The 19460-nt window shown below is 41.4% G+C and overlaps 1 protein-coding gene across 1 annotated transcript in view; it reads right to left on the minus strand.

Annotated features, from left to right (window-relative positions):
• The window catches only part of ADAM12 (ADAM metallopeptidase domain 12), a 319094-nt gene that overhangs the window by 44217 nt on the left and 255417 nt on the right, over positions 1-19460 (minus strand). Inside the window, exons 14-16 of the mRNA XM_087725973.1 lie at positions 18405-18600; positions 1287-1395; positions 5-203 (exon numbers count right to left, since the gene is read on the minus strand). Of these exons, the coding sequence (XP_087582099.1) occupies positions 5-203; positions 1287-1395; positions 18405-18600 (504 nt within the window). The remainder of the gene's footprint in view (positions 1-4; positions 204-1286; positions 1396-18404; positions 18601-19460) is intronic.

The following is a 19460-nucleotide window of genomic DNA, read 5'->3' on the forward strand; positions in this document are numbered from 1 at the left end:
TTACTTTTCCATCTTCACATTTTGTTCCCGCCAAGACAAGACCTGGATCTGGCATGTCATCCCCCAAGTAAACGTGTGTTCCTCGGCACAGAATTTTGCCTCCTCCTTGTAAAGGGATGTTTGTTTCTATTGAGACAGCATTGGTGCCTATTACAGGTCGACTGGCTCCCCCTTGACACTGAATTTTCCCACACTTTGAATCTCTGAAAAGAGAGGAATAACGTAGATCATTGAAATATCATCAGCATCTCTATTAGTACTGCTTTACTTATTTTTTTTTTCCGGCAGTTCCGGCAGGACTGGGGCTGTTGACCTTATTATGTAGGGTCCAGCCCCGATCAGAACGTATGCGTGTTGGGGATTTTTTAAATTGTTTTTATTTTATTTTGCTTTTTTTCTTGTGCTTTGTAAGCCGCCTGGAGTCCTCCGGGATTGGGCGGCTAATAAATTGAATTGAATTGAATTTTTTCGTGGCACGACAAAACCGCACTCGACTAAAGCGCGCCCGATTAAACTGCGTCACTGACGTCATCAGCAGGGCGACAACAGCGAGCGCGGAGAAAGAAGGGCGCTTTAAATAGCGCTTTGAAAGCAAGCCGATTCAAGTTAAGGTAAGGGTTAGGTTTAGGGTTAGGTTTAGGTTTAGGGTTAGGTTAAGGGTTAGGATTAGGTTTAGGGTTAGGTTTAGGGTTAGGTTAAGGGTTAGGTTTAGGGTTAGGTTTAGGATTAGGTTTAGAGGGGTTAGGTTTAGGTTTAGGGGTTAATTTTAGGTTTAGCGTTTACAGCGTGCTTTTTTCTCCGCGCTGTTGTCACGCTGTGATGACGTCAGCTACACGGTTTCGTCGAGTGCGCTTTAGTCGAACACGGTTTTGTGGTGGAACCAATTTTTTAAGGTCACTGTGGCTCAGTGGCTAGGACACTGAGTTTGTCAATCAGAAAGGTCAGCGTTTCAATGATTTGAATCCTTGGCGCTGTGTAACGGAGTGAGCTCCTGTTACTTGTTCCAGCTTCTGCCAATCTAGCAGTTCGAAAGCACGTCAAAAATGCAAGTAGAAAAATAGGGACCACCTTTGGTGGGAAGGTAACAGCGTTCCGTGCGCCTTCGCCATTTAGTCATGCTGGCCACATGAGCACGGAGATGTCTTTCGGACAGCACTGGCCCTTTGGCTTTGAAACGGAGATGAGCACCGCCCCCTAGAGTCGGAAAGGACTAGCACATGTATGCGAGGGGAACCTTTACCTTTACCTTAATTATTTTTGTTTCAGACAAAATGCACAGCTTGTACCTGGGTTCACATTTGGCAAAAGTGCTTTTGGAATCCTTGCCACAGTTTCCATATGGATCTCCTGCGGAATTGACTCTCTGAAAGCATATCTCAGGAGCAGGTTTAGCGCCTAAAAGAGAGGCAAAAATATGGAATCCGTATGAAGTATGCAAGAAAGTAGAATCTTGGCAGGGAAGAGAGAACGTAGAAGAGGGAAATTCTTGGATTATGCTTTTAAAACTCTCCTCCCACTTCCTTCCAAAAGGCAAACAGGCAGCTCTGCCCACATTGATAGAGCCGAGGTGGCGCAGTGGTTAAATGCAGCACTGCAGGCTACTTCAGCTGACTGCAGTTCTGCAGTTCGGCTGTTCAAATCTCACCGGCTCAGGGTTGACTCAGCCTTCCATCCTTCCGAGGTGGGTAAAATGAGGACCCGGATTGTTGTTGGGGGCGATATGCTGACTCTGTAAACCGCTTAGAGAGGGCTGAAAGCCCTATGAAGCGGTATGTAAGTCTAATTGCTATTGCTATTGCTACATCTCTGAAATCACAAGATGATTAGCAATATTCATCGCAGTCCCTTAGAAGTAAAATAAAATTAAAGAATACATTGTCATTGGAATAGCTATTCACCCAGATAAATCTTATTTTTTAATATAACTACTTAAATTTTGGAACTATAATTATATTCATATTCTTAAGGGTATGCGAGTGTCTCTCTCTCTCTCTCTGTGTCTACCCAAATGACTGCAGCAAGAAATATTTTGTTCCAGCTTTTAGAATAAACTGTGATGGAATTTAAATTTCATACTCAACCATCAAACCATGGTTTGGTTAAATATGGTTTATTAAATAGATTACAATTTGCTGGGATCATACAACAAATTATACCCAAACCATCAAACCATGTTATTCCTTAATATAATACCATCTGAGCTGCATTAAGCAATCACAAGCCGGCAGACTGCTTGATAATACAAAAGATTCTTGATTGTGCAGAGATGGATAAACTGACATTGGAGCTAAGGGACAAGGAAGACTCAGAATATTATACGGTTTGGGAAAACTGGTATCAATGGATAAATAATAGAAATATGAAATGTACAGTTTAGAAACATATCAGTATAGATATAGGAATAATACTTTACGGAAGGCCGGAAGGGTAGTAAGGGTTGGCTGGCAATTTAAAAGCTTGGGTATGATTTCTACTGAGGCTGAATTCCCAGTGATCAAATGTTTTGATAGAACAATATTTTAAAGCTTATTAAAATATTTTCTCTTACAAAACATTTAAACAGTATGAATAGTAATACTATTAATTAGCTAAATACAAATCACAGAAAAAAAATAAGAACTTTTCTTTAGCCTGTTAGATGTGCTTTCTTGATTGCTGAATGAAAAATAAACGTATTTGACAAAAAAAGAAATCCAGTATTTAATACTACATATACTTACAGCGGCAAGGATTGCCTTTGCCCAGAAATGGAAAAACAAATTAATCCCAAATGAAGATGAAATAATAAGAAAGATTATGGATTGTGCCGAAGTGGATAAACTAACTAAACTAACTAAAGAAATCCAGGGAAAGAAAGAATCAGAATTCTACCAGATATGAAATAAATGGTATAGGTGGATGGAGGAAAGAAACAAAAATCAACGAAGGAATATAACAACACTCAAAATAATAGTTATGAGTAAAATAAGAGGGTTAAGAATGGTGAAATCTAAATGAAATACAGTAGGAGGGGAAATAATATAAGGTGAGCGATATCGATTGATGATTGCTAATATAAAAAACAGGAAGTTCCTGTTCGCACTGTATTGTATAAATGTGGTTTATGTCTAATTTTTGTGTGTGTGTATTTTACATGTTTGTTAATAAAAATCTTTTAAAAAAAGAAAAATAAATGTATTTGTGTAGATTATGCAGCAGCTGTATTTTTTCTGATGAGACATGCTGAGGAGGATAAAATGTGTGAATATATTTCTGGCCAATTCTTTTCATTCAGGCTTGCAAACTATAACTATTAGAACTTTGAGTCACATGGCTGCAATATTTCTTTTTCTCTCTCTCTCTCACTTTCCCTGCAATGGTTATAAGAAGCCCATTAAATCTGTCTACTCCAGTATTCTATTCCAAAAAACATTTATCTAATTTTTTTTTTGATGTCACAGAGCATGAAAGGATTATCTTGTGGTTTATCTCCAACAGCTGAAACCTACAAATATATGGTCTCTTTATAGGATAGAAAGCATAACAGTGGTGGGAAAGTGTCTTATCTACTACAGATATATATGATTTATTTATGAGAACATTAATATCTCATCTTTCTAGTGGTTATCCAACAAATGGCTTCCATATACAGATATACATTTATTACTGAAACAAGAAATTGAGAGGATTTAATTCTCAATGAGGAGAAGGAAAAGAAGCAAGCTTTTGTTTTAGCTATTCTTAAATGGTTAAAAGTTGGACATTTTAGTTGATGAATTATAAAAAAGATCCAGAAATTTACTCAAGCTATAGAAACTAACAACCCCTTTGAAGTCAGCTCGACTCCTGGTGCCTACTTGGTCGTAGCCATGTGGCTTTCTGAGCAATGAATCTAAAAATAGTTTTTCATTGCCTTTTTCTGGATTGCTATTTGGCTTCTCAGCCTAGCATACGTCTCTCTATTCCCCACCACATTCTCCAGTCCAAAGCTTTCCACAATCAAATGAAGGGTGAGTTTTAAAATAAAGGCCCAATTTTAATGCTCCATTTTCTGGGATTCCTGAGAGAAAGGAAACCAGGACTTTGTATGTACTTCCAACACTGGTTTTTCAGAATATTGCCCTATGTTTCTTGCTGGAATTTCCTTCAAACTAGTGTACCCAAAACAGAACTTTGGAAGCGTGACCCGACAAATGCGCGCATGACAAAAGTGCGCCGACAAAACCGCAGCGAGAAAACCGCGACATCATAAACGCACCCACGTGCCGACAAAACTGCGCCCACAAAAGCGTGATTTAAGTTAAGGTAAGGGTTAGGGTCAGGGTTAGGTTCAGGGTTAGGTTCAAGGTTAGGTTTAGGGTTAGGTTCAGTGTTAGGTTTAGGGTTAGGTTCAGGGTTAGGTTCAAGGTTAGGTTTAGGGTTAGGTTTAGGGTTAGGTTCAGTGTTAGGTTTAGGGTTAGGTTCAGGGCTAGGTTTAGGGTTAGGTTTAGGGTTAGATTTAGGGTTAGGTTCAGTGTTAGGTTTAGGGTTAGGTTCAGGGCTAGGTTTAGGGTTAGGTTTAGGGTTAGATTTAGGGTTAGGTTCAGGGTTAGGTTTAGGTTTAGGTTTAGGTTTAGGGTTAGGGTTAGGGTTAGGTTCAGGGTTAGGTTTAGGGTTAGGTTTAGGGTTAGGGTTAGGATTAAGGTTAGGGTTAGGATTAGGGTTAGGGTTATTAGGTTGTTATTATTTGTTGTTGAAGGTGCGCTTTTGTTGGCGCGCTGTTGTCAGCGCGCTTCTGCACTCATTCATCGGCGCGATTTCGACCTCGCGGTTTTCTCGCCGCGATTTCGACGGTGCGCTTTTGTCGAGCGCGCATTTGTCGGTGAACCCTTTGGAAGCACTCGAGAAGGTCAAGTGACTTTTAGGATATTCAGATCCCTGGAGAAGTATTTATTCAAGCCCCAAGAACTGCCATCTATTGGGATCCCAGAAGCATGCATTTACATTCTCGATCATGTTACCAGATGGCTGGTATAAGGTTCCTCCTGAAATATAGGTGGTTTCCCTCTGGAAGGCATTCCAAAGGGATTTGAAGACCTAATTGTTGCGCTAGAATTCTAGGAACCTGTTGCTGGGTGCGTATGTTTGTTGCTATTGAGGAGATCAGCCATTTTGCTACTATTAGATGTATTTTTGTTTAAAAAAAATAGGTTTGTTTTGTTTTATGCTATGAGCTACAGAGTGCTCATTGGAGCAAATTAGTATTGAGGTCAAATAAAATAAATTAATAAATTACATTCCTGTGTTACTTAATTCTTTCATTGTCAATCTTAATACAAGGTTATATAACCGAAAGGCCTTATTCCCATTCTTCAATCACTTGGTATTAGCAGAAATTTATGGTGCCACTTTTATAGAAAATATGTGTATATTCTCAGTCCCTTTTTAATTCATCCTATTTAAACCTTTCCAATGAGAGCTGGTTCTGGTAATGGAAAGGAGAAAGATTCCTTGCATTTGGAGTAAAGATTCCTCTTTCTCCTGAGAAATCTCTATAGATACTGTATATCTTAATCACATCTGATATCTCTTGCTTGGTGAGGTGGTTAGCCAGCAATCACCACTGGTTGCCCAGACCCCCCAACTAATAGGCATTTAGCAAGTAAGAATATGCAAAAAATTGTCTTGACTTGTTAGTCATTGCTAGTGCATTGATGAAAAATCTCTCTCTCTCTCTCTCTCTCTCTCTCTCTCTCTCTGTGTGTGTGTGTGTGTGTGTGTGTCTGTGTGTGTGTCTGTGTGTGCATGCGCGCATATATGTATCTCACACAAACATTAGTAGTCCCCTTACAACCGTTCATTTAGACACTGAAAAAAGGGACATATGACCATTTTTATGACCGTTGTGGTATGCCCATGGCCACAGGATCAAAATTCAGATGCTTGGCAACTGACTCATATTTAGGATGGTTGCAGTGTCCCAGGGTCATATGATTACTTTTTGTCACCTTCTGACAAACAAAATCAATGGGGAAGCCAGATTCAGTTAAGAACCACGTTACTAACTTAACAAGTACATTGAGTTACTCAAGAACTGTGGCACTTACAAATGTCTCATTTTGGGATCAGTTATGGCCTATTTTGGGATCAGTTATGGTCTACACACGTATGTATGTATGTATGTGTGTGTGTGTGTGTGTATATATATATATATATATATATATATATATATATATATATATATATATATATATATATATATATATATATATATATATATATATATATATATATATATATATATATATAAATGCAAATATAATATATATATCAGCCAGCCAGGGTGGGAGGTATATACTTAAAGTCACAACCCCTGGTATGCCCAAGTATGGGAGGAAGGTCACACTTCCACTCTCTGTCATTAGGCTCGTCACAAGAGACCATCCAGACAGAAACCCAATATTTTTTACTGTTGCCTTTTTTTTGTTACATTTGTTATATTTATGCTGATAAATAAATAAAGGGAGACTAGTATAGATCTATTTCAAGCTATTTAGCTCTCATCAGCTAGCCATACCCAAGTTTGGGAATCGAACCTGTGCTCCATTGCCTCCCAGGCAGGGAGTTAACCATTTAACCTAATGACAGAGAGTGGAAGTGTGACCTTCCTCCCATACTTGGGCATACCAGGGGTTGTGACTTTAAGTATATACCTCCCACCCTGGCTGGCTGATAAGGAGTCGTTCTCTGTAGCTCAAATATGCAAGTATATATTATGCAAATATAAAATATCTGGCTATTTGTTGTGTACTACCCAGAGTCACCTTCAGTAAGATAGGTAGCTGTATAAATTTACGTGATCCGACAAAAGGGCGAACGACAAAACCGTGCCCGACTAAACTGTGTCGCTAAAACCGCAACGTCATCAACGCGCTGACAACAGCGCGAGACAGAAGGGCACTTTACAACAGCGCGTCGACAGCGATTTAACTTAAGGTAAGGGTTAGGTTTAGGGTTAGGTTTAGGGTTAGGTTTAGGGTTAGGTTTAGGGTTAGGTTTAGGGTTAGGTTTAGGGTTAGGTTTAGGGTTAGGTTTAGGGTTAGGTTTAGGGTTAGGTTTAGGGTTAGGTTTAGGGTTAGGTTTAGGGTTAGGTTTAGGGTTAGGTTTAGGGTTAGCGTTACGGTTAGCGTTATATTTAGGGTTAGGGTTAACGTTACATTTAGGGTTAGATTTAGGTTTAGGGTTAGGTTTAGTTTTACAGCGCGCTTCTGTCGCTGCGCTGTTGTCGCCGCGATTCAGCGCTCATTCGTCAGAGCGCTTTAGAACACACGGTTTTGTCACCGCGGTTTAGTCAGGCGCGGTTTTGTCGTTCGCCCTTTTGTCGGTGAACTCAAATTTATTCAATCAATCAATTGGTATCTAGTAACATTTATAATGTCATTCTTTTTTGTATGTGCCTTCTGAAACTGCCTAAACTAAGTTTTCGTGGGAAAGAATCTTACTGATGTAAAGATTTTTGAAATGGGATGGGATATAAATCAAAATAATAAATAAAAACAGAGAATAGCATTTTTTTTTTACAGAAGAGAGAACTTGGATTTGTAAACAAGTCTTCACACCATCTCTTTCAAATGGCTTTTAGGTTTCAGTAACACAATAATTTGTTACTAGCTTTGTGTCCCTGCAACCCATATGTCTGGTTTCTTATAATACCACAATGTTATTATCGTTCAAGTTGTATTCATATATAAATAAGGAGAATTGATGATCCCTGTACAGCCTTTCCCAGCCTGCCAACATCCAGATGTAAACGGACTATAACTCTTAGTAGCCAGAATGCCATTCCTGATTAACATATTGGAGAATGTCAGGTTAGGGAAAGCTAAAATAGTGGTTTAAAAGAAATGCACAGACTAAGAAACCTTCAGAAAGATACTTAAGGAAACCAGCTGTGATGTGTTTTTTTTAGGAAACCCATTTATCATAGTTCTACCAGATAAACTGAAGCAGAAAGCCTTGTCTCTCTCTTTCTCTCTTTTGCTACTTGAAGAGGCAAAGTGAAAATGATTTGTGAAAGATTGCTAGCAGATTTTAAACTTGCTGAAACAGAATGAATGCTTATCTTACTTCCTATCAGCCATCAGAACTTGACACTCCAATAGTTAAGATTTGTCACACTTTTTAACCGGAATTTCCTACCACCCATTTCTAAGTTGGTATAAAATAACAATTTTCACAGCGCTTCACACACCGCTCTAAATTTACTTAATTATGGTTGAATAACTAAATAGACTACAGTGACAAATCACTTTGGATCCTATAACACACTAAGTCAATTGGCTACCAATTGGTCTCCAGACGCAATTCAAGGTGTTGGTTATTACCTTTAAAGCCCTACATGGCTTAGGGCCAGCGTACCTGTGAGACCGCCTACTGCCACATACCTCCCTACGGTTGAGATCCCACAGATTAGGTCTCCTTCAGACGCCGTCAGCCAGAGAATGTCGGCTGGCGGCTCCCCGGAGGAGAGCCTTCTCTGTGGCTGCTCCGACCCTTTGGAATGAACTACCCCCAGAGATCCGGACCTTACCCACTCTCATGGCCTTCAGGAAAGCTGTTAAAACCTGGCTATTCCGGCAGGCCTGGGGCTGTTGACCTCATTGTTGAGGTCCAGCCCCAATCAGAACGAATGCATGTGTGGTAATTTTAAATTTGTTTCTTTTCATTATCCCTTTTTCTTTTTGTAAGCCGCCCGGAGTCCTTCGGGATTGGGCGGCCTATACATTTTATTAATAAATACATAATAAATAAATAAGTCAAATTAAACAAACAAACAAACCACATTGTGCTCAGTAATGAACCTTTGTTCATACTTGTTCTCACACTAAATGCAACAGACCATTTCTCCACATGTCCATTCTTCACCAGGACACAAGAGATGTTGTGGGTCAGTATGGACTAAGAAATATAGTTTCCTGAACATTTTTTTAGCTTTAATATTTTTGAAATTCTTGCTATTTTTGCTATCTGTGCCACTATAGCAATAGCAATAGCAGTTAGACTTATATACCGCTTCATAGGGCTTCCAGCCCTCTCTAAGCGGTTTACAGAGTCAGCATATTGCCCCCAACAACAATCCGGGTCCTCATTTTACCCACCTCGGAAGGATGGAAGGCTGAGTCAACCCTGAGCCGGTGAGATTTGAACAGCCGAACTGCAGAACTGCAATCAGCTGAAGTAGCCTGCATTTAACCACTGCGCCACCTCGGCTCTTATATATTTTACCAAAACTTCATCTGCATCTACTAATATGTACATATTGATGTATATATCAGGGGTAGGTTCTGGCAGGCACTACTGCTGGTTTGCTCATGGCTGCGCCGCGCATGCACGCGCAGATCAATAAAAATTGTTCTGCGTATGCACAGAAGCCAAAAGCAAGATGGTGAAGCCTATGGCACCTCCAGGAGAACCGGTTCAGGGCATGGCAGATATGGGTTGTTGCCGGTTCCAGCAACCCAGGCTGCCAAACCACTACCGATTTGGCCAAACTAGTCCAAACTGGTAGGAAACCACTACTGATGTATATGTATAAGAGTATGTGTGTGTATGTGCGCGCGCGTGTATTTCAGTGGTGGGTTTCAAAAAAATTTCGAACCTACTCTTTGGGTGTGGCCTCCTTTGTGGGAGTGGCCATGTGACCTGGTGGGAGTGGCTTGCCAGCCACGTGTTCTCTCTCTCTCTCTCTCTCTTTCCTTCCTTTTGTCTCTCTGTCCCTTTTTCCTTTTTTTCTTTCATCTCTCTCTCACTTTTTCTTTCTTTCTTTTTTTCTTTCTTTCTTTCTTCCTTTCTTTCTCTTTCTCTCTCTGTGTGAATCTGTGTGTGTGTGTGTGTGTGTGTGTGTGTGTGTGGTGGGTTTCAAAATTTTTTGGAACCTCTTCTGTAGGTGCGGCCTGCTTTCCGGGTCCACTGGTGGAACCTCTTCTAACCGGTTCGGTAGATTTGACGAACCGGTTCTACCGAAGTGGTGCGAACTGGTAGGAACCCACCTGTGGTGTATTTATATAGTCTGAGTGAACAAATAGCACCAGCTTTTGTTGTTTGACATTTCTTTCATGGAAATACCCAGAAAAGTTTCATTTTTGACTTATTTATCCATACAACATTTTTCTAGAAGTCTGGGCCATCCAGATCTATTCTGACACCCCTTCTTCATCCAGGAACTAAAGGCAAAACCCACGTAAATAAAAAAGGTTTCTTTTAATCAGTCAAACTCTCGTTGGCTGCAAGCCACATAAACAAAGAGATAAGCACTCTGGCAGCAAGTCCTACAAAGCTTGGCAGCAATGCACACAAACTCTGGCAGCAATCCAGCCTGCCAAGTTGGTTTCTGGTTAGTCCTTAACGTGAACGTTGACTTCTCCAAAAGGGCGTAGCACAAGCAGTCTCTTTTATAATCAGGAGAGGATCTTAATAAGCAACAACTGAGCGTAATCATCTCCTATAATTACGCAGTTGTTCTTGCCGCCGAGTAGCCCTTCGACGGCGTGCATCCCGAAACAACTCACAAGTGTTTTCTGGATCACTCCCTCTGATCCAAGGCTCAGGCACCACCTGGTGACCAACCAGTCTCTCCGCGCCCTGCTCGGCACCCTGTCCAGGGTCCTCCACCTCCTCCAGGGCCGACTCATAAGACCCCTCGCTGTCAGAGTCTGGCGGCAGCTCCAACGGCTCCTGCCGGGCCACAACACAGATCCTTTGGGGCAAATTTGATATAAACATCTAGGAGCCACGATTTTTACTTTGCTACTTTCCATTAATTATATTTTTATCTACTGCTTTGCTATGATGCTGATAATAGCTGAGAGCTAGATAAAGTGATCTGATAAGAAGCTTCAAATACTGTTTAAAATTGTCTCTGCCTCATTAGGTGAAGAGGCCTCTGTATCCAACTACTAAACTAAAAGAAATGAAAAGGGAAGAGTGGTACAGATGACTGATGAAGTAACTCTACAGCTAAGTCCCCCTTAATTTGGATGACAACATAGAAGATCTTAGAAGGGAACTATACCAAGAAATTATGATGGGTCTCGAAAGTATCCATAAAAGCGTTTAAGATGTTGTATGCCTTAGGGCTAAGGACAAAATAATCAAAGCTACCATGTAAGTCTTGAATAATCTTACTGTCATGTCTCTAGCCTGCTTGCCAGAGGACATCCAGAAAGCAACAGACTAAAAACTGGGAGATCAGCAGGAAAACTTGCTGACATTTCTTGGTGAAATGTCTAAAGGAATAATCCTTCCATCCCGAGGGATCGTCACAGGACGATCCAGTATGGACTTTGGCTGAGAAACTAGCTGGGTTCAACTGGGGAAATCAACAATCAATTATTGTATAGTCTTGTATCAACTACTGTAATAAATACGTTTTTTTGACCATCACCACTATTGGTTTCATGGATTTAAAGACAGCATTGAATTCAGCACCCTCTTCCAATGTCCAGAGAGTACTTTTGCTTTTGTTTCAATGAACTCAAATAATTCACAAATATTTTATTGTGCTGGTTATTCTTTGTGATCTGGCACTCAATTTATACAATAATACAATAGCAGAGTTGGAAGGAATCTTGGAGGGCTTCTAGTCCAACCCCTTGCCTAGGCAGGAAACCCTTTACCGTTTCAAACAAATGGCTATCCAACATCTCCTTAACAACTTCCAGTGTTGGGGCATTCACAACTTCTGGAGGCAACTTCTGTTCCACTGATTAATTGTTCTCACTGTCAGGAAATTTCTCCTCTCAGTTCTAAGTTGCTTCTCTCCTTGATTAGTTTCCACCCATTGCTTCTTGTTCTACCCTCAGGTGCCTTGGAGAATAGCTTGACTCCCTCTTCTTTGTGGCAACCCCTGAGATATTGGAACACTGCTATCATGTCTCCCCTGGTCCTTCTTTTCATTAAACTAGACCTACCTAGTTCTTGCAACCGTTCTTCATATGTTTTAGTCTCCAGTCCCCTAATCCTCTTTGTTGCTCTTCTCTGCACTCTTTCTAGAGTCTCCACATCTTTTCTACATCGTGGTGACCAAAACTGGATGCAGTATTCCAAGTGTGACCTTACCAAGGCATCATAAAGTGGTATTAACACTTCACCTGATCTTGATTCTATCTTGAGTCTGGCGGCAGCTCCAATGGCTCCTGTCGGGCCACAACACAGATGCTGCAGAAAATCATGGAGAAGGGACTTTCTGGTCTTGGTTTGCCACACTGTGTGTCTTCAGGGTCTGTTCCAGCCAGGGCACTGTAGTTGCCACCAGTGGGCAACAGCCAGCCAAACCGGTAGTAATTTGGGGGCCTGGGTCTCTGGAACCGGCAGCAACCTAGGCCTGCCACGCCCCCAAACCAGTTCTCCTATGCGTCCGCCTTCTTGATTTTTGATTCTGTGAATGTGCAGAACAGTTGTAGTTGCACAAATTTAAATTTCCCCCTTTTAAAAACATTTTGCGCATGGGCAGACCTATTTTTGTGCAAATAGCTCTGCACTTGCACAGAGCCTGTGTCTGGTGTGCCGGTCCGGTGCACGCAAAAATTTTGCACACCAGACGCATGTTCTGTGCACATGCACATATAGCTAAATAAGTATGTGTTTGTGGGATTTTCTGTACAGTTCTCTTATATTTTATCGTGGCAACTGATTCTCAGAGTAAACAACACCCAATTATATCTGTGTCAGTCATTACAATATTGGTGATAATATTTAATCATCATTATAATCATCATTATGCGCTCATCATTACGCGCTCTACATGGGGCTGCCCTTGAAGAGTGTTCGAAGACTCCAATTAGTCCAGAATGCAGCCGCGTGAGCGATTGTGGGTGCACCAAGGTACACCCACGTTACACTTATCCTCCACGAGCTGCACTGGCTACCTATTAGTCTCCGAATCCGCTTCAAGGTGCTGGTCGCTACCTATAAAGCCCTACATGGCATCGGACCTGGGTACCTGAGAGACCGCCTCCTGCCGATTACCTCTCTCAGACCAATTAGATCGCACAGGTTAGGTCTCCTCCAGATTCCATCTGCCAGCCAATGTCGGCTGGCGACTCCCCGGGGGAGAGCCTTCTCTGTTGCAGCTCCGGCTCTCTGGAATGAGCTCCCTGTTGAGTTCCGGACCCTTACTACCCGCCCGGCCTTCTGCAAAACCACCAAGTCCTGGCTGCTCCAGCAGGCTGGGGGGGGGGGGGGGGGGCTGAGAAGCATTTACCTCCACGGAAATTGTGAATGTTGGTTTTGTTTTTAATATGTTGTCTTTGTCTCGTTTCCCCCCTTTCCCTTGTCTTTTGTGAGCCGCCCGGAGTCCTCCGGGAGTTGGTGGCATACAAGACAGACAAATAAATAAATAAATAAATAAATAAATAAATAAATAAATAAATAAATAAATAAATAAATAACTAAATAAATAAATAAATAAATAAATAAATAAATAAATAAATATTCCCATTAAAACATTTACAGGAAACCTCATTTGAGTTCATGAATTTAAAGCAAGGATTCATTTCTTTGCAGTCGGAGAAAGTCCCAGTTTGTTAAAGGTTGAGGTTTCTTTTCTCTCGGAAAAATCAATGCTTCTCTCACCAATGGATTTATCTGCATAGCTAAGCGCCTCTTGGAAATGCCAATAAAAGCAGTAGATAATATCCAAATGCATTCTACTCTACATAACCATCAATCATATTGCTATAAATAGGTCACAGCTATGGCTGTGCAACTTTACAGAAGTGAAGTATTGAAAAGTTTCATTTTAATTTAAAGGCAGAGATTGCAGAGAGAAAAAAAAATAGAAATTTTCTTATGCAGCACAGATTCTTGTCTTTGAATCCAGTCTGTGAAATATTTCTTTAACATGGGATTCTTTATAGCAGTGTTTTTCAACCTTGGCAACTTGAAGATGTCTGGACTTCAAGTCCCAGAATTCCCCAGCCAGCGAATGCTGGCTGGGGAATTCTGGGAGTTGAAGTCCAGACATCTTCAAGTTGCCAAGGTTGAAAAACACTGCTTTATAGCACTACAAAACTTCCTTTCTACTATGATATTTTATTGGAATACATTATAATGTTATTTTATTTTTTAAAAAAATAGATATAACGTTATGGTATCCAACAATTTGAAACATTTTTTAAATCATGAGAACAACTGTAAAAAACGTAGTAGAAATTTTTGGAGCATAATGGACATTTTGAAATTACTGTATGTCTTTAATTGGATAATTAATTGATAGCAGTGTTCCAATATCCAATAGGCTCACACAGAGAAGAGGGGGAGGGGTCGTCAACCTAGTCTCCAAAGCACCTGAATGCAAGACAAGAAGCAATGGGTGGAAACTAATCAAGGAGAGGAGCAAACTAGAACTAAGGACGAATTTCCTGACCGTTCGAACACTCAATCAATGGAGCAACTTTGCCTCCAGAAGTTGTGAATGTTCCAACACTGTAAGATTTTAAGAAAGGATTGGACAACAGTTTGTCTGAAATGGTAAAGGGTTTCTTGCCTGAAGAGGGGCTTGGAGTAGAAGACCTCCAAGATCACTTCCAACTCTCTTATTTTAGATGAAAAAAGATTTCTCAGATAATTTAACAATCTGCTACATGGGACTTCTCCTCCCAAGTTATTTTTTTCTACTTCCTCTGTTTTTGCTTAACAGCTAACAAAACTGCTGGGAGTTTGAAAGAAGAAACCACCATGTGTTTTCCAGCAAATGCCAGCACAGCATTTCTAGCTCATTAATTCTAGCTCAGTGTTCTGGTAGCTGTAGCTGACTTTTTGGTTTACTTTTATTTATACTAAGCCGGTGCAAAGATCTGAATTCGAAGGATACATTACAATTTGGATTGTATGAAGCAGTGTTTCTCAACCTTGGCAACTTGAAGATGTCCGGACTTCAACTCCCAGAATTCCCCAGCCAACGAATGCTGGCTGGGGGATTCTGGGAGTTGAAGTCCAGACATCTTCAAGTTGCTAAGGTTGAGAAACACTGGTATAAAGGGTAGGGCCAAATGTATATTTTCTTGGGGATCATACATTTGTTGCAAAAGCAGCTTTAATGGAACCCAAAATGAGCTGTGTATGTGGCCCCCACGTGCTCTGAATCACATTTTGCCCTTCCAAATTTTGCCAGATCCAAATTTCTGCAGAACCTTCATTTGAGCTTTACCTGTCCTCTAGTAAAAATACGATACAGCAAAGCAGTATTCCCCATCATCATTAGCACCTGATAAAAAATGCATTTGAGTGAATGCTTTAGGAACGGAAGGTAAATTATAGAGTGAAGTTGATTGAAAAGAAGAAATTACTTAATACTTGGAGTCTTTCTTCTCACCTTCTCTCGGAAGGATTCTTGAAATTCAAGTAACATCACATTATTTGAATTAAGTTTCTTAATTCATCACCTATTTGCTTTTTTAGGGCCTCGCTACTCTCAGTCATTATTTTGCAGTCTAAGTGTCCCACTTGACACTACTCTATTGTCAAAAGCAATGACCACGGAGAAAGGGTTCACCGACAAATGCACGCTCACCAAAAGCGCGCCGATGAAACCGCGGGGAGAAAACCACGAGTTCGAAATCGCAGCGACGAATGAGCGCAGAAGCGTGCCGACTACAGCGCACTGACAGAAGCACGTTTTAAACTTAACCCTAACCCTAACCCTAACCCTAACCCTAGCCCTAAACCTAACCCTGAACCTAAACCTGAACCTAACCCTAGCCCTAGCCCTAGCCCTAGCCCTAGCCCTAGCCCTAGCCCTAAACCTAACCCTAACTCTAACCCTAACCCTAAACCTAACCCTGAACCTAAACCTGAACCTAGCCCTAGCCCTAGCCCTAGCCCTAGCCCTAGCCCTAGCCCTAGCCCTAGCCCTAGCTGTAGCCCTAGCCCTAACCCTAACCCTAACCCTAACCCTAACCCTAACCCTAACCCTAACCCTTACCCTTACCCTAACCCTTACCTTAACCGTAATCGCACTTCTGTTGGCGCTCTTTTGTCGGCGCGCCTTTCTGGGTGCGCTGTTGACGTCGCGGTTTTATCGCCATGGTTTTGTCAGCACGCTGTTGTCGGGCGTGCATTTGTCGGGTCACACAGAGAAAGAAACATACTATGCCAAACGATTGAAATGTTGGGAAAGGGATGGTGCAGAACTACAACAGCAAAAAGTTTGGAGTAGATGGATATGCGGTTTTCTAATGCACTTCCTCTGTTCTTGATTCAGTTTATTTTACCAGTGCGAGCCTGATAATGGTCGAAGTCACTATGGAAGTGCCGTTCATCCTTCTTCTCTGCCAAGACTTTGTTTCAGTATAATGCGGTGCACTGGCTCACATCCAGTATTAATGCGGTGCACTTACAGAGTGGCTCACATCCCAGAAATCTCTAAGTGCTTAAGCAAACATAATAGTAATTACTTCTAAGATGAAGGCAAGTATTTGCATTTTACAGTTAAGTAACTTCAAGCAAAGCAAATTAACCTTTATTCAGGAAAGGATGCAGCTCTTCTCACGTAGTACAAGTAAGGACAATGACGGTCACTGGGCATCTCCATGTAATGTTTAACTATGCGCATAGGTCTGAAGTGAGACCTAGGGCTATGGCCTAGCAAGAAAAATCCTGGCTCATTTTGGCAAATGTTAGGTGCTGACACATATGAGCTGTAACTGATGTTTCTGAAAGCCTTTGATAAAGCACCCAGCCTTCTCCAGCCTAGAGGCTGAAATTTAATATGTTGGAAGTACAGCTCCATGCTGGTTAGAAGCTAGGTACCCCAAACATAGCTGGAAGCAAGAGACAGTCAAAGAATGATGTGGTAACAACCACTTCCCAGAAAACTTTAAGCTTAATAGGTTAATAAGGCAAAGAGGTTTGCATATATTATGTGGAGGAGAGGTGGGGAAGAAGAAAGAGGTAAGGAGAGGTGGGTGGAAGGGAGAGATAGAGAAGGAGAGGAGGGAGAGAGAGAAAGAGAAGGAGAGAGGGTAGGAAGGAGAAGAAAGAGGGTAGGAGTAGGGGAGAAGTAAGGGAAGGAAGAAAGGGAAGGAGAGGAGGAAGGAAGGAAGTAGAGAAGGAAGGGAGGGAGAAAAGAAAGAGAAAACAAGGTGGTGTCATAGCAGGTGTGAAGGATGGTAAACAAAGCACTCCAAACTATACCTTACAACCTTTTAAATGGAATAATAATAATGTAAGAATGGCAAAGAAAAAGAATATGTGAATGTATACCTATAACTGTATGTAAGAGAATAAATGACAGTAAAAATATAAAGCACAATATAGGTAAATAATATTTGGCGATAAGTAGCTAAGATAAATAAATAAAGAATTGTACATAGAAATGGATAACGAATAAGGAGATTATGAATGAAAGATAGAAATGTATAGAAGAGAAAACGCTAACTGCAAAGAAACCGATTCGGAACTGCGGTATGATATACGATGGAACTTATTGTTCCTATGTTGTTTGTAAGTCACGTGTTCGTTTCTGTTGATGTGCTTATGTGTTTAAAAGAAAAATTAATACATAAAAAAATAAAAAATAAAATTCTATTCTTTGATTACACCACTCACCAGCTTACTTGCATCAACAGGAATATATCACTGACTATCAGTTTGAGGAAAGGATTGGCATGTGGTGATGAAATGCATCGGGACAGATTTATTCTGCGGTTATGAATTCTGAGAGGTAACAAATCCTTACACGCCTCCTCCAAATGTCAATGCTAATTTGTTTGTGTGAATAAATATCTAGGGCAGTGTTTCTCAACCTTGGCAACTTGAAGATGTCCGGATTTCAACTCCCAGAATTCCCCAGCCAGCATTTGCTGGCTGGGGAATTCTGGGAGTTGAAGTCCGGACATCTTCAAGTTGCCAAGGTTGAGAAACACTGAGAGAGAGAGAGAGAGAGAGAGAGAGAGAGAGAGAGAGAGAGAGAGAGAGAGAGAGAGAGAGAGAGACAGAGAGAGAGAGACAGAGAGACAGAGTGAGACAAAGAGACAGAGTGAGACAAAGAGACAGAGAGAGACAGAGACAGAGACAGAGAGACTGAGAGAGAGACTGAGAGACAGAGTGAGACAGAGAGACAGAGAGAGACAGAGAGACAGAGAGAGACAGAGAGAGACAGAGAGAGACAGAGAGAGAGACAGAGAGAGAGAGAGAGAGAGAGAGAGACAGAGACAGAGACAGAGACAGAGACAGAGACAGAGACAGAGACAGAGAGACAGAGAGAGACAGAGAGACAGAGTGAGACAAAGAGACAGAGAGAGACAGAGACAGAGAGACAGAGACAGAGAGACTGAGAGAGAGACTGAGAGACAGAGTGAGACAGAGAGAGAGAGAGAGAGAGAGAGAGAGAGAGAGAGAGAGAGAGAGAGAGAGAGAGAGAGAGAGAGAGAGAAACCAATGCTCACCTGGTCCCCAGAGGGTGATGCACTGCTGTTCATGAGTCTGGCACATTCCATTATAGCAGTACCCGTCGATGCCATGGCATGAGTGCCCATCATGCAGGTAAACATTGGCTGGGCAATGAGGATTGCTTCCAGTACAGAATTCAGGAAGATCACAGGAATTGCTGGTACCCCTGCATAAAATCCCCGCTGGCCTCAGCTGTTGGGAAAAAAGAAGGGGCTGCAGTTTCAAAGGAGAAAACGTATTATATCGTGGCTTTTATTGCCACAGGCTAACGTTGTCTTTCTCTCTTCCTAAGATTCTGCACCAGGCATCTATTAAACGCAGCATGAGCGGCGAAAGAGCACTTTATATGCCTCTCATTGATATACCGCAGAATTGTTTATGGCTCACTTTCAAAGGCCTACCTTCATTCCTCATTAAAATGCAAGCACAGCGCTTTGATGCTCTGCATCACACAGAAGCACACATCTTAAACCTCAAAGAACTCTGCCGTGGTAGGCATACACACATACAGGGCTCCCATCTATTAATACTAGCAGCAAAGGATATAAAAAAAATACACACTGTCTTATGGGAGAAGATATGCTGGCCTCTTTCTTAAAAAAACATATTCTTATCAATATTTTTTTGCGTGTGCATCATTACAAGACAGGAACACAAAGAATTATATTGAAAATATACCTTTGAATATCTAACCCCACATAAACATTACTGTTGTGACTCAGCAGATGTCTGCTGTGAGTCTTTTCAGGATACAAGATTCATTATGCAGCTGGGGCTTGTTAGGGGCAGGTTTGGAGATAAAAGGATGCTGCCACGCCCTAGTCGCAGGAGTCAACGTTCCTTCGTGCGTACAACATTGCTTGATACACTTGGATAAGTGCTTTGGTGTTTCATGTAACCCTGATTCAAGGATACACTGGAGAAGTGCATTGCCTTGTAAGAGTTTTTGTTTAGTATTCTATTAGAGCCGAGGTGGCGCAGTGGTTAAATGCAGCACTGCAGGCTACTTCAGCTGACTGCAGTTCTGCAGTTCGGCGGTTCAAATCTCACCG

The sequence above is a fragment of the Thamnophis sirtalis genome, unplaced genomic scaffold, assembly GCF_051295495.1.
Source record: "Thamnophis sirtalis isolate CommonGarterSnake01/CBP01778 unplaced genomic scaffold, rThaSir2_p1.2 scaffold_11, whole genome shotgun sequence".
NCBI classification, from domain to species: Eukaryota; Metazoa; Chordata; class Lepidosauria; order Squamata; family Natricidae; genus Thamnophis; species Thamnophis sirtalis.